The sequence below is a fragment of the Ceratosolen solmsi genome, unplaced genomic scaffold (assembly GCF_000503995.2).
Source record: "Ceratosolen solmsi marchali unplaced genomic scaffold, CerSol_1.0 scaffold13, whole genome shotgun sequence".
In the NCBI taxonomy this organism is placed as follows: domain Eukaryota; kingdom Metazoa; phylum Arthropoda; class Insecta; order Hymenoptera; family Agaonidae; genus Ceratosolen; species Ceratosolen solmsi.
Genome location: NW_011948418.1, coordinates 5,916,031 through 5,941,243, shown reverse-complemented (window position 1 = coordinate 5,941,243; position 25,213 = coordinate 5,916,031). Strand labels below are relative to the sequence as shown.

The following is a 25,213-nucleotide window of genomic DNA, read 5'->3' as shown; positions in this document are numbered from 1 at the left end:
TTAACTAACATTGATAAACTATTAATGAAGAATGTATTTGCATAAAATATTTTCAATAAGTTTTATTAAACAACTTTAGATTAAGACATCAACGATATTTATCTTGCAACTTGACTATCTGGACTCCTTTAACGATTCAAATATTTTATAATATTCTTATAATCATACTTTACTAAGCCTATAAACTTTCATTGTATTCCCATTCTCAATAGAATAAAATTTTAGATTACTTTGAAATACAATTTCAAGTATTTTATTTTAAACTGCGCTATCGATAAAGTACAGAATAAGCTTGTTTTATATGGGATTATTAAATTATTTTATAAGAATTACATTATAATACCCATAAAAAAAAAGCCTTCATTATAATTGAAAAATAATAAATCAGTAAATAGAATATAATAAAGTAAATAATAATGTAAAATTCTCATACTTTTCTTGAATAGATTTACGTGGCTCCTTTTAGTAAATAGTCTACTAATGATGTATTTTATTACTAAATTTTAAGTTTGAATTTTTCCTTCACGTATTATCAATAATTTAATCTTTATTTTATAATCGATAGGCAAAGATTAGATATTGATATTTAAAAACAATTTTCAAAATAATAAAAATGTCAATTTATCAATAACTTCAGAAAATTCATTTTATATCATTTTGTAATAAAATTCTTCATAAAACACTTTATAAGAGTATAAATATTAATAGACAAATAATTGAATCCTCTATGATATAAGAAATACTCGATAAAGAAAAATAAATATAAATTATAAACAAAGTTTTTCCATTATTGTATTAGATATTTATTGAAGTGCATTATTATACGAGACCATTTATACGAAAACATCTGAACATATCTAAAATCCGTTTCTGAAAATGAATTATCCATAGAAAACTATGACGCTACGATCGTCAAAGTCATCGAGTTAACTTTAACTAAACAAACGGTTAAATAAATCGTTCGTTTATCCTATGCAGTATCATGCAACCCCGAGAAAAGATTCGAAATACTGATATCGGGTACCAATTCTTTATCGTGCCAACTTCAAATCATGTATAAGCATTCGTTCGCTTTTGCAATCGCAACTCGAATTACGTAAGATGTGCTTAGTCTTACTCGAGGAAAGTCTTTTATTTAAATGTTTGTTTTTTTTTTATGAAAACAGGTTATAGAACTATTTTAACGATACTTATGTCCAGACATATGCATATCAAGAGCGAATTTGTTTTATCATAATTATTTATAATTGCATGCATACATCATAGTTATCAATTTTCAATCAGAAATATATATTTTTTATTGTTCGAATTTGAGAAAAAATTCATAAATAATTATATTATTATAATTATGATAGAATTTTTGAGAATGGAGCAATGGATTTTTAAATTATATAAATTGTTGGATAATCTCATGTGACTTTATAAACTTACATTACTTTTTAATAAATTATTCGATACTATAACAAAATCCTTAAATATTATTACATATTATATAAGAATATATTTATATTTCAGTTAATTAAATAATAGAACAATGACACTGCGATATTGTATTAATTTTTATATCCTGCAAGTACAATGATAGTCCTTACATTGATAATTATTCAACAATAATGGTATTAAAAAATAACCAGTATTTATTTATCTAAATTTTTATTTTTATAAATAAATATCTATCTAAATTTATAGGCTAATAACGAATTTGGATTAATTTTGATTTACATTAGATAAAGAAGGTCAAAATAATAAGGGAAATCACTAGGTTTAATTATTAAATTAAATTATTATAGAATAAAAATTATAACTTACTAATAATGTAGTAAAAATCGACTGAAATATATAACAAATATTCATATTAAAAAATATATATTAATTTTAATATAATAAATATTATTAGTTAAATTGAAACGAAAATATATTTTAAACGTGCATCTATTTAAGATAATTAACAAATCCATTCTGTTATACTAAGTTTCTTAAAATCGATTTTAAAATTGTATAATAATATTTATCTTCATACTTCATATATATTCACTACATATTAATTATGAGATACTTCGTACTTTTAAAACAATATTATTTTCATATTGTTTTTAAACTAATATATTTCAAAATAATGTGAGTTTCAGTACCATATGGTTCGCTGGTTATTTTTTGTTTGAAAATGGTTTGTGTCTTCCTTTGTATGAATTGCGGTTATATATAGATATAAATATCGAGAAAATAATAATAATTAACAAATAATAGAAAACAGAAATATTACAGAATTCAGAATGCATATAACTATATAATACGATAAAACTAGACATTTAGTTGAAATTTTAATGATTGTAAATTATATAAAATTTGTGTTATTATACTATTGTTCTTTTTAATCGGTGTCTTAAAAAAACAAATGTCGCCAATTAGATTTTTAACTCTTACTTATATGTCCTTTATATCATAGTATGGAAGAAATTTCATTCACTAATATTATATTAATATTATAAAATTTATAATAATATGACTGAAATACATTAATACAAAGATATTATTTATAGATTTATAGATCTGAGATCTAATAGGTTTTTTTAATGTAGTTTAAAAGTTCAATGTCATTACTTTAAAAATACTAAATTATATTAAAATATATTATAAAAAAATATTGAATTACTATATATATATATATATATTTATTTATTTATATATAATTTATTAATATAAATACAATTTATATATAATAATTAAATATATTCCTTAAATTACTTAATAACTAATTATTGAAATGTACAACAATACATGCATTTTATGAACATTGACCTACAATTCATACTTTCTCGTTATATAACTTTTTTTTATGCATACCACTATTTAAACAACTATTATATTTATGATAGGAACTGAAATTCAAAATCCGGATTAAATAATAAATCAAAAATGCTTTTATTTTTAATGACACCATTAAATATAAAAGACACACATAAACAGAGAAATTTCTAATAAACTATTAAATTTTCACGGAGATTAAACTCCTACATAAAATGATATTCTAAGTGTCTCAAAATTATATTTCGAATAATCTTAAATAATAATAAGATAATAATTTTAAAACTACATTTTATAAAAATTAACAATAATTTCAACTTACGATATTTTGGAATTCATTTGGCACTACATTGAAAGTTGACATATTTAAGATTCCAAAACAAAAAGAAATAAGGACACAGAAGAGCAGCAATTTATTTTAATTATGGTTACATGTATAATGACATGGATAAATAGATAAGCGGGTTCCTTTTTTTTGTGAATGGGGAAAGAGGCAATTTGGTAGAGCATGAAACAGTCGAAAGTTGCCATTCTTTGTCAACATTCTCTTTCGGGTTTAAATGCAGTAATATCTCGATGAGTTTTTTTACATCTAATTAAGCAATTTTACAATTTTATAATTACTTTATACTTTATCTCTAATTATCAGATACGGATAATAATACAAATTCAGTTTACACTTCAGTTTGACTCAAAACAACTATTTGCAATTTCATACAATTTCATAAAATTCATACAATGATATTAAATATATATATTAAAATAAAATAAAATTTATTTAACGTACATTATAATTAATTATTATGTTCTATATTTTATAAAATTAAAATACACTAATAAATTTATAACTATATTAAGTATGATATATATAATCAATTATTTAATAATAACATAAAAATATTTTAAAAGTCTAGGTAAATTTTCAATTATATTCTTCTACTTATATATATAAATATATATATATATATATATATATATATATATATATAGAGAGAGAGAGAGAGAGAGAGAGAGAGAGTACTCAATTGTATAAAGTATTTCCCGCTTTTAACGATAATGTTTAAATGTTTGGCCTATATTTGCAGAAAGTTTATATAAATAAAGATAAAAGTACAATATAGTATATATAATATAAAAAAATGTAAAATTAAATCTCAACGAGTTATATTAAAAATAATAAACACTCTTCACTTGATTAACCAGCCATTTCTCCTTCAATTTTTTCATTAATAGACCCTAACAAAGCTCTGGTATTAGCTCGTATCAAGCTATTATATATATATATATATATATATATATATATATATATATATATATAAACATGTTATATGCATTAATGAAAAATAAATTTGAGAGAGACAGTCACATGTCAGATACAAGGCCATGGTCTGTCAACCACAGGCAGGATAATGCTTACGTAATCGAAGCTCCCAATAAAAATTATTATGTATTGTACCTATAGGTTTGCGCGTACCAGTTATAATACTGTTATGCAATCCGAGGTTTTGACTTTTTCACTCGCAAACTCGGAAGCTCAAGCCAGAATAGCATTGTACCCATTCGTTGTATAGATGGATGTTAAATTTTATGGTGGAAAAAAGAAAGTTCAGCCATTACATTTTATAATCGATACATCTTACAGTGTAGCAAATACTTTGAGGTATTACGAATGTAATATAAATAAAATGATGAAATAATAATTTATTAAATAATTATAAATATAATATTAAAATAATGTTAAATCGCTTTTAGATTTTTTGCGTTATAAAGTATCTTTTAAATAATTGTTATTCACCAAAAAATTCAATGCACTTTATTTTACTTTGAAACAATTACTTTGGCGTAATTATTTAAAAAGAATAAGAAGTTATTTTAAGCGATTATTCATATTTTTATAAATTTTTTGAGTTATATATTTCAAGCCTTAAGAAATTTCGGAATAAGCCATTGTATTGTCTAAACTATTCAATTATTCTTAATAATTAATGAGATCAATCTAATTACTTATTCAATACATATTTCATTTTATTTATGATTCTATAAGTTTATTATCGACAGAATACATATTTAAATGAAAATATTATTATTCATATAAAAATTATTTTAACAAAATTAGTGAAGATTTGAATAAAATTTGATAAAAAAAAAAAAAAAAATGTGCTAGATTTATATATATATATATATATGATTGCGGAGGATAAATATGTAGAAAAAATTAATCTTTCAATGGAACTTTTCGATCTCGTCTACAAACAGCAACTGTCAATATTTTTGATGATAGTAAAAGAAATTAGCAATAACGATTCTATAAACATAAATTCGACAGATTATTTCATTATATTATATTTATAGTTAATATTAAACATTACTGTTGAAGATATTTTTCATTAAATTGATAATTAATTTATCATTTAATTAAAATTTCTTTCTATTATGATTCAAATTTATATATTTATTAAAAAGAAAAAATACGAAAATTTGAAGTTATGATTAAATATTTTAAGAAATCTTTTCATTTGTTTTTATTATGTGTATCATCAGCCATATCATGCTTGATTATTTAAACTTTATTGAATAAATCTCGATAAATAAATTATATATATTAAAATGATTTATTATAAACAATAAATAGTACAACTGTTTGTTAACTATATTTCATTAGAAATTATATCTTATTTACATTCCCGCTTTCTTAAGTATTTGAGATAAATAATTAAGAAAACTGAGAATGGGATTATATTTCAGTCATGAGTATTTTAGAAATATGATGAACATATTAGATGATTATATTTTTATTTAAGAAATTATTCTAAAGCTGCATTTAAAATTACAATGTATAATAAATATATAAATTAATTAGTTGGTTATAAAATCTTTAAGACAACTTTCCCTGAATCTTTTGTCATTCTGTCGAAAAAAAACATCTTTCGAAATAAAAATCTTAAGTAATCGTCAATAAAATAAATATTTAAAGACAAGTATATGTAATATTTACAAATTTATATACTGTATCAACTCAATAATAATACGAAATATTCATAAAATTTGTATTAAGATGTGATTTTATATTGATGGAACATAAAATGGCTATCAATATCAGATCACTAATTATAACGAGGGAAACTGAAACTTTACCTTTTAAATTATGTGTAATTATTGTCTCAGAAATTGCTCACTGAATTGTGAAATAAAAAAGAAAGTATTTCCTTAGCGAGAGAAACATCTTGTCTTTTGCCAATTAAATGAAAAAATAGGTGATCGGAAAATCTCATACAAACTGTTCTTCTAGTGATAATTAAACATGAATTTTTCTTTTATTTCAATCATTAATTATCGATAATTATTTTAACGAGTTTTTACTTTCAGTTTGTAAATAAATCCGTACATTATTATATTATATAATTCAGGAATTCAATAGGAAAGCGATTGTTATATATACGTGTGTGCATGTTTCTATCTGAATGCGCGCGCGCGTGTACGTGTTATGTACGCGTGACTACACGCGCTTGTTCATCTGTTCGTGTATGGGTATGTATCATATAAATGTTAATAATAAATCTGATATAATAATGAGAATACGCACTAATTAGTTTTCTCAAACAATAATCCTTAATTTCACTGACTTTACACAAGTGTCATGGATTATTATTCACATATAATAAATATAACACTTTAATATACTAATACACATAAATATAACACTTTCTTCCGTTTTTCTCGACACGTGGCATTTGCTCAGATAAATATGCGATACTGTTCAGAAATGAAAATTCGAAACCATATGCTGACTTAGCAACAAGAGCAGAAGAAAGGAATTAAATTTTGCGCACGTGCAACGTACACAATCGCATTTTTCTTTTTCGAATTGCAGCGATTGTCTGTTTGTTTACCTTTGGTCAAGGTTAACGTTTTTCATTGTTTTAGATCTAAGAGGATCAGGAGGCCAAAGCTGTTCAATGAAGTCCAGATACCGAAATCCTAGTCGAAATTTAAAGGTACATGAGCTCATTTGAATTAATGCTGTAATAAAATGATTTATATTATCTAAAAATTCACCACACCTATTAACTATTACGAGAATATAATTTCTATATAATTATTAATTTTTTTTTAATGTATATAATTATCTCATAATATACGAGTAAGAATTGGCGTCATTCTCTTAATACATTTTTAAAATATATTTGCCTTTTCGCGATAAATTGTGTGTGCTTCCTCACAAGCACAAAATCATCTCTAATAAATGTACGAATATTATTTGTACATTGTCTCTAATAGAAATAATAGTAAATCTTGTAAAACTTATTATGTGGCTTACTACAATTACTATCAATCTAAAACTTTTTGATTTCCACATATGTATATTATTATTTTATGAATATTCTTAGACAAAAATTGATATAAAAGAAAGAAGAAGTCTGACTCCAGTTAATTAAAGATTATTCAAACATTATGTTTCCTTATTTTGTTTTGCTTTAACTTTTATAATAATTATTGCAGAAAAATAATGATACATGTTAGGAAATATTATATTACTGCTATTATAATTTAAAATCTACATTATATACATTATATTCATTTTAAAATATTATATTTTTGGACTCAATTACTTGTAAGTCCTGTCTCTCCACTAACGCAACTACAAAAGACAAATTCATTGTTTTTTACTTCATTGTCAATCCCATCAACATATTATTAATTTCTATTTTCCCCATATAACAACCAATTTACTTACCGATCCATACTCAATTGTTGATTCTCTCAAAACTCGATAGGATCTCTACAAATATAATACTATCGTTTAACGTTCGTCGTTGTAAATACTTAAAAATTGCTTGATATTTATATAATAATAATATAAATCCCGAATCATTGAGGCCTCTCATTGCCCTTGAGGCTTTTCTAAACGATAAACAACGAAGTTTTAAGCAATCAATTAGCTTACAACAGTGTGCAATTTCCATATGTAAAATAAAAATGAGCGTCCAAAGCAGTAAATGAGGACCTACAATGTATGTGTTACACGTCGGAAGCAAAAGACCCTCGTAACCTTGTTATTGGCACGTGGCTAGCGAGGAGATCGTGCTTTTATAGAGTAACAACCTCGGGGTATGCTGTAACTGGACGCTTTGACGTAAGCAAATATTCATTTATCGTGCACTTGGAAAAATGACCCTTTTGTCATAATCGGATTTTCCTTGAAAGTGTATATCTGTTGCCGCATAAAGAATGTGTCAGTCCACATAGGATGACAAGAGCGCGTAAATTCACTCGGCTTAGTTCATGACGTGGAAGGATGCGTTCTTAAAACGAAATTGTTGAATCAGTATTCTGGACGAATTTTCTCCCTCTCATCTGATGCAACATTGCATTCAACGGAAATTCTTATACAAGAATTTCCTAGAAACAAATATTTTGAGGTGTCGTTTATCTTACGATAAGTGAATTGCATTTATTACGCTCGATAGTGTTGCCCGCATAAAACACACGAGGACATTTATAATTTTATTTCCATTCGATATGATGAATATTAAATTCATTTTCTCAATGAAATCTGGAACTTTCACTCACAATGCATAACTTTCATTTGCATTATTTTTATTATAATAGCAATAATAATAATTATTATTATTGAACTATTATTAATAATTACTCTAAACGTTATTAACAAAAATAATGGAGAAGAAGCGTAATTACTTTTTGCTTTCTTTCGAATTTTGCGAATTAAATGAAAATTAAGTAAGCGCCATATCAAATGACATAGAAACGCCGTTCGTTTACTATCTCTGCTTACATTTTATTTTATCTCTCAAGAACAACTAATCTATCGGATTGTACAAAAGAATTGTTATAAGAAAGAAATACGTAAGTAAATATGTGCTTTTATTTAATTTCAGAAGTTGGGATTTGTTAAAAAAAAAAAAAAGACCATTATTTACAAATTTTTTACCAATCTCTCTCATATACAATGATTTTATATTTGTTTTTGCATTAATGACCTATTTTTTGCCATTCGATTTTGAAAATGATCTAATTGCCGCATGTATGCGACAGAAAAACCTTTCATTTAAATAACAATGCAAAATGACCAATTACTTTTAAGAAATTTACCTCTATAGAAATAAAAAATTAATTTAATGGTATAATAAATTTAATAGTATGAAACATGTATATTTAAAAAATTGTTAAATCACGTAATAAAATGAATATTTTTTCTTTCATAATTTTATGTGTAGTTTTTAAATTTGACAAGAATAAAATAATTATCGCTTAATCTATTAGTGACGTTGGAACAAAAATTTACAGTATTCAATAAAAACTTGCTGTATGTAAATATTTAATTAGTATATTTAAGTAGTATGTTTAAGCATAATATAGTAAATCCACAAATAAGTATTATATTAAATATATTTCATTGAATTGTTTGTTTACTTTCATCAACGTATATATATATATACGAAGCATATACAATATATACGATAAATAATTTAAATAATTTTAGATTGTGTCTACTTTTTTCTATTCTTCACTGACATTTTAATAGCAGCCAGTCTGAATTTTATAATAGTTAATAAAGCCAAAACTTTTAAATTTTAACGAAATATGCGCATTAATTTTAATTGCATAAAATTTATAAAAATACTCTTTCTCTTTACAACTTCTGTTAATATTCTTTCAAGATCTATTAGATTTTGAAATGAAAATAAAACATTTAAATTCATCGTAAAAATAACAAGTTACATTATTCTGTAGTTTTAGTCCAATTGACAAATATAAGTGTATGTATTTTTTACATCAATAAAAAAAATTTAACGATGTAAAAAATAAAATATTATATTTAAATAGTTTTTTTTTTATTAATTTTGCAATAATTGATAAAAATAAAAATGACACTGTAAAAGAAGTAATCATCTTCCGTTAACACTAGTCAAGTGTCTTGAATTAACTTTGGTAAAATGAGAATTTTCTTCGGAAATCCTGACAGAAAAACTAGAGAACTAACTATAAGGACCAAAGGTCTCATTTTACCAATCAATCGAATCTCCGAATAACCGTCCTATGATGAGAATCAAACAAATAATAAATATTATCACTTTACCCTTGAAAAATGGATGTAACACGAGAGTCGCAAATGCCCGTGAGAAAAATCGAATACAACGAATATTTAAATGTTCGATGATATTTTTAACGAACCCAGCTCTATAATTAATTTAACAAAACACAAAGGGTAAATTTTTTAATTTACCAAATTTAATTTACACAAATTAATAAATTTACGGTTATAACATTATTTCATAAATGCAAAATTTTTGATCTCAAAATCAAGATTACAAAAAAAATATTTTCAACTGCATGTAAATTTGGCGAAAGTTGTGACCATGTAAAAACTAAAGATACCACAAAGGCTCCAAGATTGAATATTGTATTTATTTAATAATCGTGTGCACTTTCACTTTTATGCGCATACGTATTTGGCCGTTTAGAAAGCTGCCATATCATTCTCGCAGTACCGGCCTAATACACAATAAGCCTCGGACTCTATTAATCTCTTTGTTTTGCTTCCTTTTTTTGTCTTTTTTCTTCTTCTTTTTTTTTTTTTTTTTTTTTTTTTTTTTTATTTTGTAATGCAAACATATCGTGGGCCGAATACTATGGCGCAGTGAAATATCAGAGAAACTAACAAACCAATGGGAAATGCATAAAGAAGTAGTGGGGTAGGCTCAATTGGCAAATCAGCATTGCGATAAACAATCGTCGATAGGTGCTTCTCAATATTACTCTAATTAACGACGCCATGAAGGAGGGCTCGGACACTTCAAAGGCACATTCACTAAAGCCACTGGCTGAATGAGAGCTAAAATGCATCGCCGGTAATTAACGAGAGCAGGAAAGGCAGAGGATCGCTTGCAATAAGCCAAACTTAACGATCAGCGCGATTATGGTTCAATGACGAACTGACTCGTGTCATTTCAAGCCGGCGTCTGTCATCCGACCAAACGGCTTAAATCGAATTAAAAACTGATATTATAAAAATACTAGATAAATTATAGTCTTTAATTATAAAATATCGATAAATTCATGCATTGTATATCGTAATTCACTTTATAAGCATTCGTTTATAATTATAACAATTAAATTTCATTTTCATTGCAGAATGCTAATTTAACAAAAGGACAATTCGAGAAAAGGAAAATATTTGACTTGAAATGAAATAAAATATTTTCATTAATTCCCTAAAACAATATCCAATTTTTTCAATTATTAAAATGTACCGATGAAGTTATTAATACACAACAATTTTCATATATCGAACTAAAAGGAAATGATTGTTTTTTTTATAAGTAATATATAAGTAAAATTTAAGAAAGCAGTGATTCACATCACAAACTAAAAAGTTTATTTAAGTACTTTTTGAAAACATACTTTTCATTTCCTTTAATTAAAAACAAAGAAAAAAACAGAAATACGGATCACTAAAAAATAGATCGAACATTATACTTTTATCTCTGGTCTTTCATTTTGTTTCTAGGTTGTTTCTAGGTTCCCTATGCAATTTCAAAAATTCTATTATCGTCTAACGCAATTAATATATACATCTTTTTAATTAAATTTTTTTTTTAATTTTATTAAATATATATATATATACATATATATATTTGTTGCAAGTTTTCGTCATTTTTTATATTAATAATGTTCAATTGAACTTATACCACATACGATGGACTAACAAATTTTAAAATGTATGCTGTTATCTTAATAAATGTAAACAAGTATTTATGTATCGATTGTTTTATTTGTACAACAGAATTGAAATTCAACAAGAATTCGAATCAAGTTGAAATTTGATCGATTTCTATTTAATCGTATTATCAAATTTCTAATAGTTTTTTAATCTAAACTTTATATTGAACAAATTATAATTTTCATATAATAATAATGAAAATAAATGCGTGCATTGGTTCCTATGGAACAAGAAAAAAATTGAATTAAATTGACAAAACGAATAAATATAAACCATATCATTATATAATTTTTCGTTATAATAAAAATTAAATTCAACTATTTTTAGTTGTACAATGACAACAACAACAACAACAACAACAACAACAACAACAACAACAACAAAATAAATAAATAGAATTAAATAAACCAAAAAATTAGGTTCAACATCATTTAATATTTTGTGAAGGAAATAAATAACAAATATCATAAACTATAATAGAACATATATTGTAAAGCATTATAGACTATAATGTCATTAAAAATTACGTATATGGTTATTAATAAAAATTTGAATATTCTTCATGAGTTTTTAGATAATAAGAATAATTGATAAAATATTTACTATAATGTGACGATAGTATATTCACTTATTATGTAAATAACAATGTGCATTCATATTCACTTTTGAAATACGAACTTTTTATACATATTTACGTATTACTGATAAATATGAGGAAAGAATAACAAATATAAAAGAATTAATACAAATTATAATCGTTTAATCGTACATTGAGTTCACGCTAAGAGAACGACATTTCATTAGTCAATCGTTTTCAAACAAAGTATAGCAAAATTCAGGCATCTTATATATTTAGCTTATTGAGCTAACTCGTATATAACGATACATTTCCATCACTGCATATGATATTTTATAACAACTCGTTTGACCTGTACATTGTTTCTAGATACATCCGGCATTCAAAGATTAATCTAAAATTGAAGCTCATCATTCCTTTCTTGCTATGCAATCAAAACTATATACAAACAGGAAGGGAATACGATGTTAATTGTTAGATGAAATTTGGCTAGGTAATATTCTATTTTGTTTTTGTTTTTTTTTTTTTTGTTTTTTTTTTGTTTTTGTATAAATATGGCATTGAGTGTGCATTGAAGTCTCAACTAAGCACTATATATAAAAATATTGAAAATATATTAATTTTGCCAATTCAATAATTAATGGATATTCTGCATTTAAATTCATACGATCGTTGTGACATGCCATATTTAGACAATAATAGAATTAATGATATACAGAGGTATAAATTAACAATCTAAATAATTTCGAAAATTTATAAATATGCGAAGAAGAAAATTGTCTTCTTTATAGCTTTTATGGTAAAATAATATGACAATTTCATTAATTTCATACATTTACTGTAATATTAAAATCAAAATATAAATAATTCTGTCAAATTAATTTTATATTTTAATATCTATTCAGTGGTACTTTTATTCAAATCATAGATTATAATACATTGATTTACAAAATTTACAAAATTTTGTGGAATATTATTGGGTCGAATAATATTAGGAATGGTATTTTTTTTTTTTTTAATCAGCTAAAATTTATAGTGAAAGCAGCGATAGTTAAGGTAGTTACGGAACAATTTAACCCTGACCCACTCTAATCATTTGCAACAAGAGGTAATACGAGATGAATCAGTGATATTATCAAAGACGAACTGCATGCGTGCATTTTATTTTCTAAGTATGGGATTTAAAGTATGGGAGAATGAAAAATGACGATGTAACTCTTTCATAATAATAAGAATAAACATTTAATCTATCTTTGTTTTTTTAACTTTATACAGTTATAAAATATAAGCTACTAGCCTTTTAAATATATTTTATAGGTGAAAAATTTGATAAGATTTTCTTATATAGTAGGGTAGTTTATATTTTATATTCCTATTGTCTATGTGTTGTAAAATATTTCCTAATGTATAAGGTAAATAAAAATTTTAATTGTTTAAAATCTCGTCTAGTCAGGAGGGAGGCAGGGAACCAGCAGGGGGATAAATACGCATTATGCCATATTAATTGAAATAAGAAGTTTTTATGTTAATTTGTAAGATATTTATTGATGTATACTTATAATAACCTATTAAAAGATCATGAAAGTCGTGCACTGTAAACATGAAAATACTCATTATTTTGTTACTTTCACACAGAATAAATTAGAGTATTTTACATAATATAATTTTATAAATTGTATCTCGTATTTATAAAATAAGATTTTCAATGATAATATTATTAACACATTAGATAGATTAAATAAAAGAAATTGTAAGACTTAAATATAACTCAATTAGGCTCGTTCAATTCGCAATAAAACAATTCTTGTTTAAAGAACAAAATATTTTAATATATTACGTGATATAAAGTTGGAAAGATTATTTCTATATATATATATATATATATATATATATATATCAAGAGAGTAAATCCACTTTTAAGTTTACATATGCACAAGAAACTTTTCTCATATGATGTTGTGGACGCGCATAATACGATATTAAAAACTCTTCGAGTCATGTCAAGCATATAGTGGTTCTCGATCATAATATTTCATACAACTGTCACATTTAATATTTTGAAATCAGACATAATATTCAATTTATTTTTATTTTATTTTTTACATATATAATTTAATAATTTGCATTACCTTACTACCTTACAGTGCAGCATAATACTTCAATAAATTAATTCATTAAAGTTCCTTTTCATTACATTAACTATTTACTTTACTTTATTTTTACGTGATTTATTATGGATTTATCTATTTATGCATTTATTATATACATATAGTACCAATACTTAAAAGGATAAATATTCAAAATCATACCGTAGCGAGATTTTATAATTTTACAGCCTTGCAACGCTTCCAACATTTACAGATATTAAATACATCGCATTCACGTACGATGAACTTACTGAAAATACTATACATAAAAATGTTGAATAATAGCAAATAAGAAAATTATGATTAGTAATAATTTAATCATTGCAATACGTAACTGATTATGGAACGCCATTAATACAAACATGCATTTAAATAACACCGTAATTTAAAAATAAGAATTTTGATTTGAATACTTGATGGAAAGACTCGTGTATCGGCCAACGATATACAAGTTATTCGGGACAATTGTAAAACAATATTTCTAAAAGAAGAAAAATAATCTTCAAGAATGTAGAAGAAATGAAAAAAAAATCGAAATTATTTGTGAATTTAAATAAATAAATTACATATGAAATACATAAGATATTTAAAGTAGTTCATTTAAAGATACTAGAAAGTCATTGAACGTAATAAAATCTTTCTTAATATAAGTTACACAAAAAGAGCCTCTTCGTCTACTAATATACACCAGTGATTTATATTTATAAGTAGATTTTCTAACCTTCTCAACGCCTAGAATTGAACTACGAGTCACCAACTTTGTTGGCTCTCAGGAAATCGAGACCACTCGGCGTATACTCTCCCCTGCTCAGCATTTGCTTTGCTCTTCGAAGCGCAAGCGCTTCGGCGAGCCACTCCACACACACACACGCACATACCCTAAAAGGGGTGGGGTGCACATGACAAGGGTCCAGCCCCATCCGTAGGGATGTCGAACTATCGGCCCTCTTCCTCCTCCACCGTCTCATGATCCCTCTCGTTCTTCTCCACCTCCAGATTCCACTTTTGGAGTGGCGTCGCCTGTTGCGACTCGAGGCTCTCCCACCTGCGCTGTAAAAGAGAGAGACTGAGAGAGAGAGTGAGAGCGAGTACGAGAGGGAAGGAGCTGCGGCACGCGACCACGTGGGCTTCCCGCGTTTTCTCGTCGCGCGAACATTTACAGTGGCTCCCCAGTCGCTTTCGTGACACGCAGCGGTTCGCGCGAGTTCGCGCCAGTGATATTCAAGCTGCCTTTTATTAGCAAGAGATTAGCGATCCACCGCCATCACCACCCCACCCCCTCTTGCTCATCGTTTAATAGTTAATTCCGATTATTATCCTTCATTCTTTGCTGTGTTGGTCGTGAGATGTGTTTCTACGTCTCGATGGTACGTTCGTTATGTGAATGAGAACCGCGACAAATTTTAAAGATCTTTGCTGCAAGCTTTGCTCGTCTTTAAGTGTCGATTAAGGCTTGGCGGTGTCTCACTGGTGCGCTATTATTTCTCATGGATTAACGAGAGGCGAATCCATCGGTGGATATATTTTGGAATTCAAATTGTATTTATTTATTCTCGACGTGTCTTTTAGTAAAAAAAAACTTGGCAATAACAATGGTTTATGCCATTATAGGTGCCGGATTCAAAAGATGCAGTCATTTTATAGTTAATTTCTTTTAATTGCTGATAATTATCTTGTGAATTTATTATTCGTCAATTTTTTTTTTTTTTTTTTTTTTTTTTTTTTTTTTTTTTTTTTTTTGAAATTGACGGAAGAAGAATTTTTAATTCTTTTATCAGCTGATAGTCGCTTAATATGGATCGATCGAAAATGATTCGTATAATTAATCGTAAGCGTGATGAGCAAGTGTTTCTCATAACAATTTCCACTGATTCATATATAATGTTGAAATTATACTTGAGCGTACAGTTCACGAAAATATAAAAGCCCACGTTATCATGAGAAACTATAAATTTTCTATGAATTCTCTAATGAGAAAGATCACTGAAGATGTGTGAATGACCGATTTCTCTGAAGCTACAGTCATTAATAATTTATGTAATACACGATTAGATTGTAGGCTAATTTGAGTAAAAAAATTAAAAAATAAAAAAAAAATAAAAAACCGAAAGGCAATTACCGCTATCGTGTACTTAACTCTTCTAAGGATTCTCGTAAAATGAAGTAATTAGCTGCATTTTTCTTTGCGATATGCCTATGAGCATTATTTCTTTATTGCTCTTTCTAAGTTGTTCTCGGTAAGGATTCGCTTCTGGCTAGCCTGCAGGATCCGTGACATCTCGTTGACCCTTGCACGCTCGGATTATGGTGTGCGATGCGCTTACGGTCCAGTCGTAGCTCCGTTAACATTTCAAAGCCGTTGCATCGAGGATAGCAAGGAGTGAAGGAAACGTATAGTTTACCAAGAGGAAGCAGATTGCACGGAGAAATTTGATCGGCGTTAGGGACGCCTGAAAACGAGTGTCCGACTTCACCCGCGAACCACTCACCAGGAATCCTCGTCTTGTACGACTCGGGGGACTGGCGAAGAGGGCAGGAGTCCTCCGGAGGCTGTCGAGGATGCCGCCACATTCGCTGCTACTTGGATGTACAAGCTCTTCGGTGAGATTCGATGTCAAGGATGTCCTATTGATAATTCTTTAAGTGTCAACAAATTATTTAGGAATAATTGAAAGTTCTTTTAAAACGTTAAATCGAAATGTTGAAGAGTAGTAGCATATCGTGTGCCTAACTGCTTGCTAACCACTACCGAAAATCTTTTATAGGGTTATAAATTAATTCAACTAATCAATTATATTAGCGCTTTCTAATTTATACTGACATAATATTCTAAAATAAAATTAATAAATCATCGTAATATAAATTCAATTACTATTCAATTTCGAGTGTGAATTAGAAACTGCGATTATAATCGTAAGAAATAGTGAATTAATCTCAGTTTTAGAGTAACCACATCATATTATCTCGTGAAAAAAATATAAAATGATTACATTGAAAAATGACATATATATATATATATATATATATATATATATATACCTTGTAAAATAATTAGATTATTTGTTGTTAATTGAATTAATATGCCTATTCGTCAGCGTACACTCATTATCGTTATATTCTTTGTATGAAATAAGATAGCTACATGTTTATGTATACGATATATTAATTTATTAAAAGTAAGAAATATATCTTGTTAATACGTATTTTTAAAGAAAAAATTAAAAATCTAACGAGAAGAAGGTAATTTAAATTTTATAAAAAATTGACTATACACTTCGTTTATAGTTATAGAATTGCATTAATCAATTGCAAATTTTAAAATGTGTATATTAGTTACAAATTCTCATAATCTGAAAAATAATTTATCTATAAATAATAAACTTAAATACCTTTGTTACATAAATTTTAACTATATATATATAAATTTCGAATGAGCGTACAATTTCATAAACTAAAAAAATATATAATAAAGGTTAATAACTTATAGTAGCTATAAAATAATATAATAAGATCTTTACAAAATGAATTTTCACTTTATAGTATTATATTTCAATAAATATTAAAATTGCAATATTATTGAATATCCGACAACAATACTTCAAATCGAAAGTAAATGGAAAAATTAAATAATATATTCAATAATTACTTATTATATAATATTCACAGAAATAATTAAAAAAAAAAACATGAAAACAAGAATTTTTTTTAAATTAATTTAATCCCATCTAATTTTTAATAATTAATTTTTATAAGGAAAAAATCTAATGCATTAAAAATATATATATACAAATGTAAAATTTAAAAAATATTAATTAGCTATTATGATAACGTAAATATCATTAAAAATTAGTCAAAATGTAATTTAATGAATTGATTCTGTTATAATAAATATAAATATTAATTATGCGACTATTTTTTTAATTCATTTGGAGAACTTCTTCTCATAATTATTTTCATTCTAATTTCACAACTTACTATAGTTAACATATAAATTGACTCTATATAATGAATCATAATCGTAGAAGTATCATTATTAAATAATCTCAAAGTACTTATTTTATAAATATTATTAATTGATTTTTACGAGGCTTAACATATTTCCACGTCTCAAAAAAATCTGCAAAAATAGTATAATATTTCTTTAATTATAAAAGGTATAAGTGAAATTGAACATTTTTTGTGTCAAATACGTCATCAAATCGAATTAATGTATAATTTATCTTCATATAATTTACAAAGACATTATTAATAGAAAATATTATTATTAAGAAAAACTTTATATTAACAGATTGTGAAATAATAAAACTATTATAATAAAATTATTTCGGGCAAAATGTTTGTATAAAAGTTACGATATGACTGTTTCAAATAAATAATAAAATTATACTTAAAATTTAAAAAAATAAGTAAAACACGGCATTAAGTATTATGATTTTTATAAAATATCAATGAATTTTAAGTGTAAGTGTTAAATAACTTATCTTTTTAATCATTGAATTATTAGACCAAATTGTATTAGGTAATACTAGTATTATAGAGTGATGGAATTAATATCTTAAACTTATAAAATTCATTAACATAAACTGCAATAAATTAATATATTATATAAGTTATTCTAATACATATTATTGATAAAGTTTAATTATTGTCAAAACATATTTTAAGTATCTTTAGCATATCTTAATAAATAATTTAATGCATAGTTTCGAAGGATTTTTTTTTACTAATTTATGATAAATAAAAATAATAAGATATTTAAATAGTATGTGTACATAAATGCTGCAAGATGTTTTTTTTTTTCATATTACTAAGTCCTGTAATTTAAGTTACACTACATACATGCCATTTCCATTCAAGTATAACTATATTTAATTGTATATCGTATTAACAATTAATATGGAGGAATTAAATATCATTATATTACATACAAAATTTGTATTAGATTTTTTTAAAGAGACTCTTCATTTTCTTCATAATATTTAATACAATTTATACATTAAAACAACAGTAATGTGAAGTAATACCGAAACCTATTATTACTTTAATTGAATATATCAATTTTTTATGCAAAAAATATATATACAGATAATGAAAAAAAAAAACTGCTTTTATTTTTAAATAATACTTACAATACAAGTGATTATATTGCATTTGAGATTAATAATACATTCCTTTCTATACTTGAGAGCACTTATTGTCTCTGGAATTGAAAATGACCAGATCTAAGATTTTGGGCCAAAGTCCTGCGACTTCAGAAATTCTATTGCTTAACAACTTGACCTCATCCTCCCTCGATTACCCCACACCTCGAAGCAAGAAAACGCGTAATAACAGAGTCAGAGAACACAACAACAAAAACAACAACAACAACAACAACAAAAAACGCAATGCCCAACAGACGAGGGTGAAATCTTGCTGGGCGGCTGTGGCAACGCCATCGACACTCTCTGGGAGGGATTCGAGAGCGTCGCCGTTAAGTGCGAAGAACAGAGCGAGGCTACGGTCGGGCCGGATATAATCGAGGCGCACGGCATCTACGAGGAGGAGATGGTGGCCCAGGAGAGCCAGGCCCAGGGCTATGGCGAGCTCCTGCAGACAGCGAGCCGGGAGTCCAAGGAGCTCATCTCCCTCGAGGAACTGATGCCGCGACCGGGCTCGTCCTCTAGCCAATCGTACCAACAGCATCACCAGCTCCAAAGACAGCAGCAAAACTACTACAACCTAGCACCCATACAAGAGTAAGAGTCTTTTCCCGTACCTGTGTACGAAATTTTTTTTCTATCCCTTGCTCGAATGTCCGCCTTATGAGAGAATCGCCTCGTTGCGTATGTCAACAGTCGTTAATTATAACATAGCGATAAGCTCAAAAGAACATTTATTATCATAATACTCGCTTATCGATGCCCCAATACTTTTGAATCTTTCGGTGCAAATAATTAAATGCTATTAAGGCTCCGACTGATCGATACGATAACTTTCTAGCGTCATTAAAAGTAAAAAAAAAAAAAAAAAAATACTACCAACCGCACTGGATTTATCTGCATAATTAAGGATCCTGACTTAACTTCTCACCGAGATTGATCTATTACTCAAGACATTACGTTATATTACGATCAAGTGCAAATACATAAGTGTATGCTTGCTATTAAGAATATCTTCGTAACATGTTGAAAATGGTAGGGATTCATTTGTTTGAAGATGCCGGAATTTAATTTTATTGAAGAATACCTAAGTTAAACCAATAAAAATCTACGTATGGCTTATATTATTAACTATTATATAATTATTAAGGACATTACTCTATTCGAAGTTGATAATTAGGAGAGAAAAGCATATTACATTTCTTTGAATATATTAAAATTACTTTCACAGATAAAGACCAGAAATTTACTTGTATAATCTATGTATTATTTTTTAGATTCTAATATTTTCATCAATTGTTATTGAATAAAATTTTGGCGAAATAAATAAATTTTATTCACTCTAACGACATTGAACAAACATCCGGCCTGATTAATTTTGCTATAATTTTGTCATTTAAAGTCATTTCATATAGCAAAATTAATCAATAACTGGGCCTTATCAATATATTACATTTCACTATAATGTTTATATTAAACGAGCGTGGGTGTTTGTAAATTACTATTCAAAATATTATTGCTTAACAATTGTTTAGAATAAATGTTTTTATAATAATTATTATTGGGCTATACCATATCATATATTTATGCATATTTTTATGTGTACATAGCATTAATTTAACTTTATTTAATTACTTGATTTAATCTGAAAATATCTTCTTCCAAAACTCTACAAATGAATGATGCTAAGAATCAAAGTAATAAATGATTTAACAATTTTATAATAATTTCGGCGTATCGCATTCTTTCACAATTTTCGTTGCACTCTAATACCAATAGCTAACTTGCGTTACAGCAATGGCAAAATGAAATTACACTAATCGCCAACTTGTTATATCACCGGCCACGGGCAATGCACGGAAAAAAAAACACTGCGTTATTAGCGCATACAAATATACACGCGTAATCTTACTGCAACGACAGCTCCGTTGTCGGCGTCACTCTCCGTCGTGATCGTCATCGTCGTCGTCGTCGTCGTCGTCGTCGTCGTCGTCGTCGTCGTCGTCGTCGTCGTCGTCGTCGTCGTCGTCGTCGTCGTCGTCGTCGTCGTCGTCGTCGTCGTCGTCGTCGTCGTCGTCGTCGTCGTCGTCGTCGTCGTCGTCGTCGTCGTCGTCGTCGTCGTCGTCGTCGTCGTCGTCGTCGTCGTCGTCGTCGTCGTCGTCGTCGTCGTCGTCGTCGTCGTCGTCGTCGTCGTCGTCGTCGTCGTCGTCGTCGTCGTCGTCGTCGTCGTCGTCGTCGTCGTCGTCGTCGTCGTCGTCGTCGTCGTCGTCGTCGTCGTCGTCGTCGTCGTCGTCGTCGTCGTCGTCGTCGTCGTCGTCGTCGTCGTCGTCGTCGTCGTCGTCGTCGTCGTCGTCGTCGTCGTCGTCGTCGTCGTCGTCGTCGTCGTCGTCGTCGTCGTCGTCGTCGTCGTCGTCGTCGTCGTCGTCGTCGTCGTCGTCGTCGTCGTCGTCGTCGTCGTCGTCGTCGTCGTCGTCGTCGTCGTCGTCGTCGTCGTCGTCGTCGTCGTCGTCGTCGTCGTCGTCGTCGTCGTCGTCGTCGTCGTCGTCGTCGTCGTCGTTATGGTCATGTGACTTGACTTGTTGGAGAAGATAAACGTCTGACCTTGGCGCTTCTGACTTTTCATATTTTCGACATAAATCACATTTTTCGCAAGATCCCATTTTGCATATATAATTCAAATTAGTTATGTTTTTTTTTTTGAAAATGATATTCATCATTTTGAAAAACTAACTTTGCAAAATGATCTTTTCAAATAGATTAAATAATAATTTATGATTTTAGACAAATACATTAATAAAACAAATAGAAATATATATAGAAGTAAAATTAATGAGAAGAAAATTACGTTGCAACATATTTTCACATGTATTTCCAATGCTAATCTTACGATTTTCGTCCAAGGATGCACTTAAATTTTTTACATAATAAATTAATTAGTTTTATAAAAAATTCTAATAATATATTTGATATATAAATTACATAAAAATATATATAAATAAAAATAAATGTACGAAACAATATATAATACACATAGATTGTATTTCCTTCTTTTATTTCAAAATAAAATTCACAAATATTAAATATAATAAAATAATCCCTTATAAAATAAAACCTATTATTTTGTGCAAATATTTATACTAAAAATTGTAATTTAATACTCTTTTTATTGTTACGTATTTTTTAAAAGACAATAATGATGTTTATTTCCTATTAAAGATTATAATTAAAAGAGAATCCTGTAAAGCCAATTCTAATACGTGTACTCAATAAAACATAAATAATCGAAGGATGCAAGATTGATTACTATTAATTCAACAATATACGTACCTAAGTGGTGCATACATATTTTAATAAAATTGACCAATGATCGTTTACCAAAAAATTTTTAACCGAAAAGTTTGAAAAGAGCGTAATTCTAAATACATGTACATTGCAACGAACCACCATATTAGCGTCAGCCTTAGCGAAATATAAAATTTCAAAAACCATCCAACGACTGTCGATATCGATATAAACAAATCACAATCGTCGCCGAACAAATAAAACTAACAAGCATATTGAGCACTAGGAGTCCATACTCGACACTCTTCTTCGGCGAGCTAACAGCAGCTACGGGTCTGTATCCAACCCCGGCGCGGTCGGGGCCCGAGGGTATCGGGGCGCCGGCCCCGAGCGCCGGCCTCGTCGTCCCCTGCAAGGCACCCCCGAGTAACACGAGCAGCACTAGCAGCAACCCCTCGGCACCGGAGCCCTACCAGCTCCAGATGGAGGCCACGGGTGCGATGGTTCCCGAACGAACCCGAAGCGGCTCCTCCTCGCGTCATTATGTCCACCAGCAGCAGCAGCAGCAGCAGCAGCAGCAGCAGCACCACCACCACCACCACCATCACCACCACCACCACAGCCGAAGCTCATCGGTGTCGCAGGAGGGACAGACGACGGCTGGGGAGCTACCCGACGAGATCCAGCATTACACGAAGAAGAGGAAGGTCTTTAGCCAGTGAGTACTAATCATATCCTTGTTACAATTTTTTTTCGATCATCGAATTCCTTTAAGGCAATTATCTACCTTCTCTACCTTCGAGCCTAGTCACCCTTCACCTTCTCCCAAATCGAACACCTGATGCATTAAGACATATGTTAGGTTCTTCGGTATACCATTCGGTATAGTCAATGATCTAGAAGATTAATTGCGGATGAAAATAGTCTTGAGTAAACGTACCGATGGACGTGATTTATTTTTCCTCGGGATTTATTTTATTTACTTATTTATTTACATCTATTTATTTCAATTGTTGATGGAATTACGCGATATATCCTAATATTTAATAAACGCTCGTATCTGTGCTGAATAAATAATTATAATTGACGTAGTGTTTTAAATTTAAATTTTAAATCAATTATTGTCCATTGCCCATGATATAACATTAACAATTGCAGACATTTAACAAACTATGTATCAACTTTATCACAAACCCCTTCTGCTAAAGATCCAACTAAATTGTAGTTATTCAGGTATTCGTTAATATTATCAATTGAAGGAAATAATAATTCGAAATCCTCCAAATTCGATAATACATTTTCGATTATATTCGTCCAAAAAAAAAAAAAAAAATAAATAAATAATTTCCTTATCGTTTTAATTAAAAACGATATTACGCAAGCACAAATAATTAATAAATGCGTAAATCACTTTGAATCTGATATTTTAATTTGCTTGTAATGAATATCGAGGAAAGTAAAAGAAAATTCAGATCTTTCTCACGATCGACACTTGGGAAAGGCGAAAACACTCGCTTCAAGATTTCATCTACGTAGCGGTGAAACCGCATGAGTTCTAGGATGAATAGGTGTCGGAAAACTTGCGAACTTAGTTCCCCACGTGCCAAAGAATTTCGCATATAAAGTGAAGCCCCGCAGACCCATTGCGGTAAACAGCTGTTTTGAATATGGGAAGCCCTTGAGTCGACCCTTTGATCCGCAACCGATGCAAGACATTCAAGTTAGAGGTGCTGCGATGCAAGTCGCGGAATTTATATACAAATTTATATACGGAACTCCGAAAATCATTAACACGTTCCCGCTTCATCGCATGACAATTTAAGTAATTGCGAAATTAACGATGCGGGAATTTAGTTTCAACGAATATATTATGATAATAGATGATTTTCACCGTAATACTATTATTTCCTTAACTTTCTATTATCCATTATAATTTGAGAAATCAATAAATCAAGAAATCTATTTAAATGCGTAATATACAATAATAATTAATGATATTTTAACAATAACAATTTTAACGTAAGCTAATAATGCATTTAGTATTCTTATTACTGATGAATTGTTAAAAATTTATATAATATTAAGTATTTATAAGAAACAGATTTGAAATAACAAAGTAATTATAAGCTTTATGATAGCAAAAGTTTTATGATATAAATTATTAAATACTAATCGATAAATAACATTAATCACAATAAATTATAAATATATACTATATTACATTTTATCTTTCTGCAATTTTATATATTCAATTTTTATATACCGCAGAAAAAAAAATGAAACACAAATACAAGCGTATGTAATATAATCGATCGAATCCTTAATTCAAAATAAATATTTGAACTCATATTGTAAAAAAAGCTCACACGATTAGGGTCAAGAAAAAACTGTATAAATATTTATTTATATTCATATTGCAAGAATATGAATTTAAATATTATCGTTATTACAATTTCGTCACTTTAACATTAAGAATAAGTTATTAAAAATTTTTCTTATCTATTAAATGTATTATTAT

General features: G+C 28.0%; 1 protein-coding gene across 1 annotated transcript; it reads left to right on the top strand.

The window, feature by feature from the left end:
• Positions 1-15,618: 15,618 nt before the first annotated feature.
• On the top strand, positions 15,619-23,920 carry LOC105360407 (uncharacterized). The gene is made up of 5 exons (XM_011497302.1): positions 15,619-15,639; positions 16,717-16,873; positions 19,671-20,010; positions 22,982-23,266; positions 23,854-23,920. The coding sequence occupies exons 1-5, from the start codon at positions 15,619-15,621 to the stop codon at positions 23,918-23,920; spliced, it is 870 nt and encodes a 289-aa protein (XP_011495604.1).
• Positions 23,921-25,213: the final 1,293 nt, after the last annotated feature.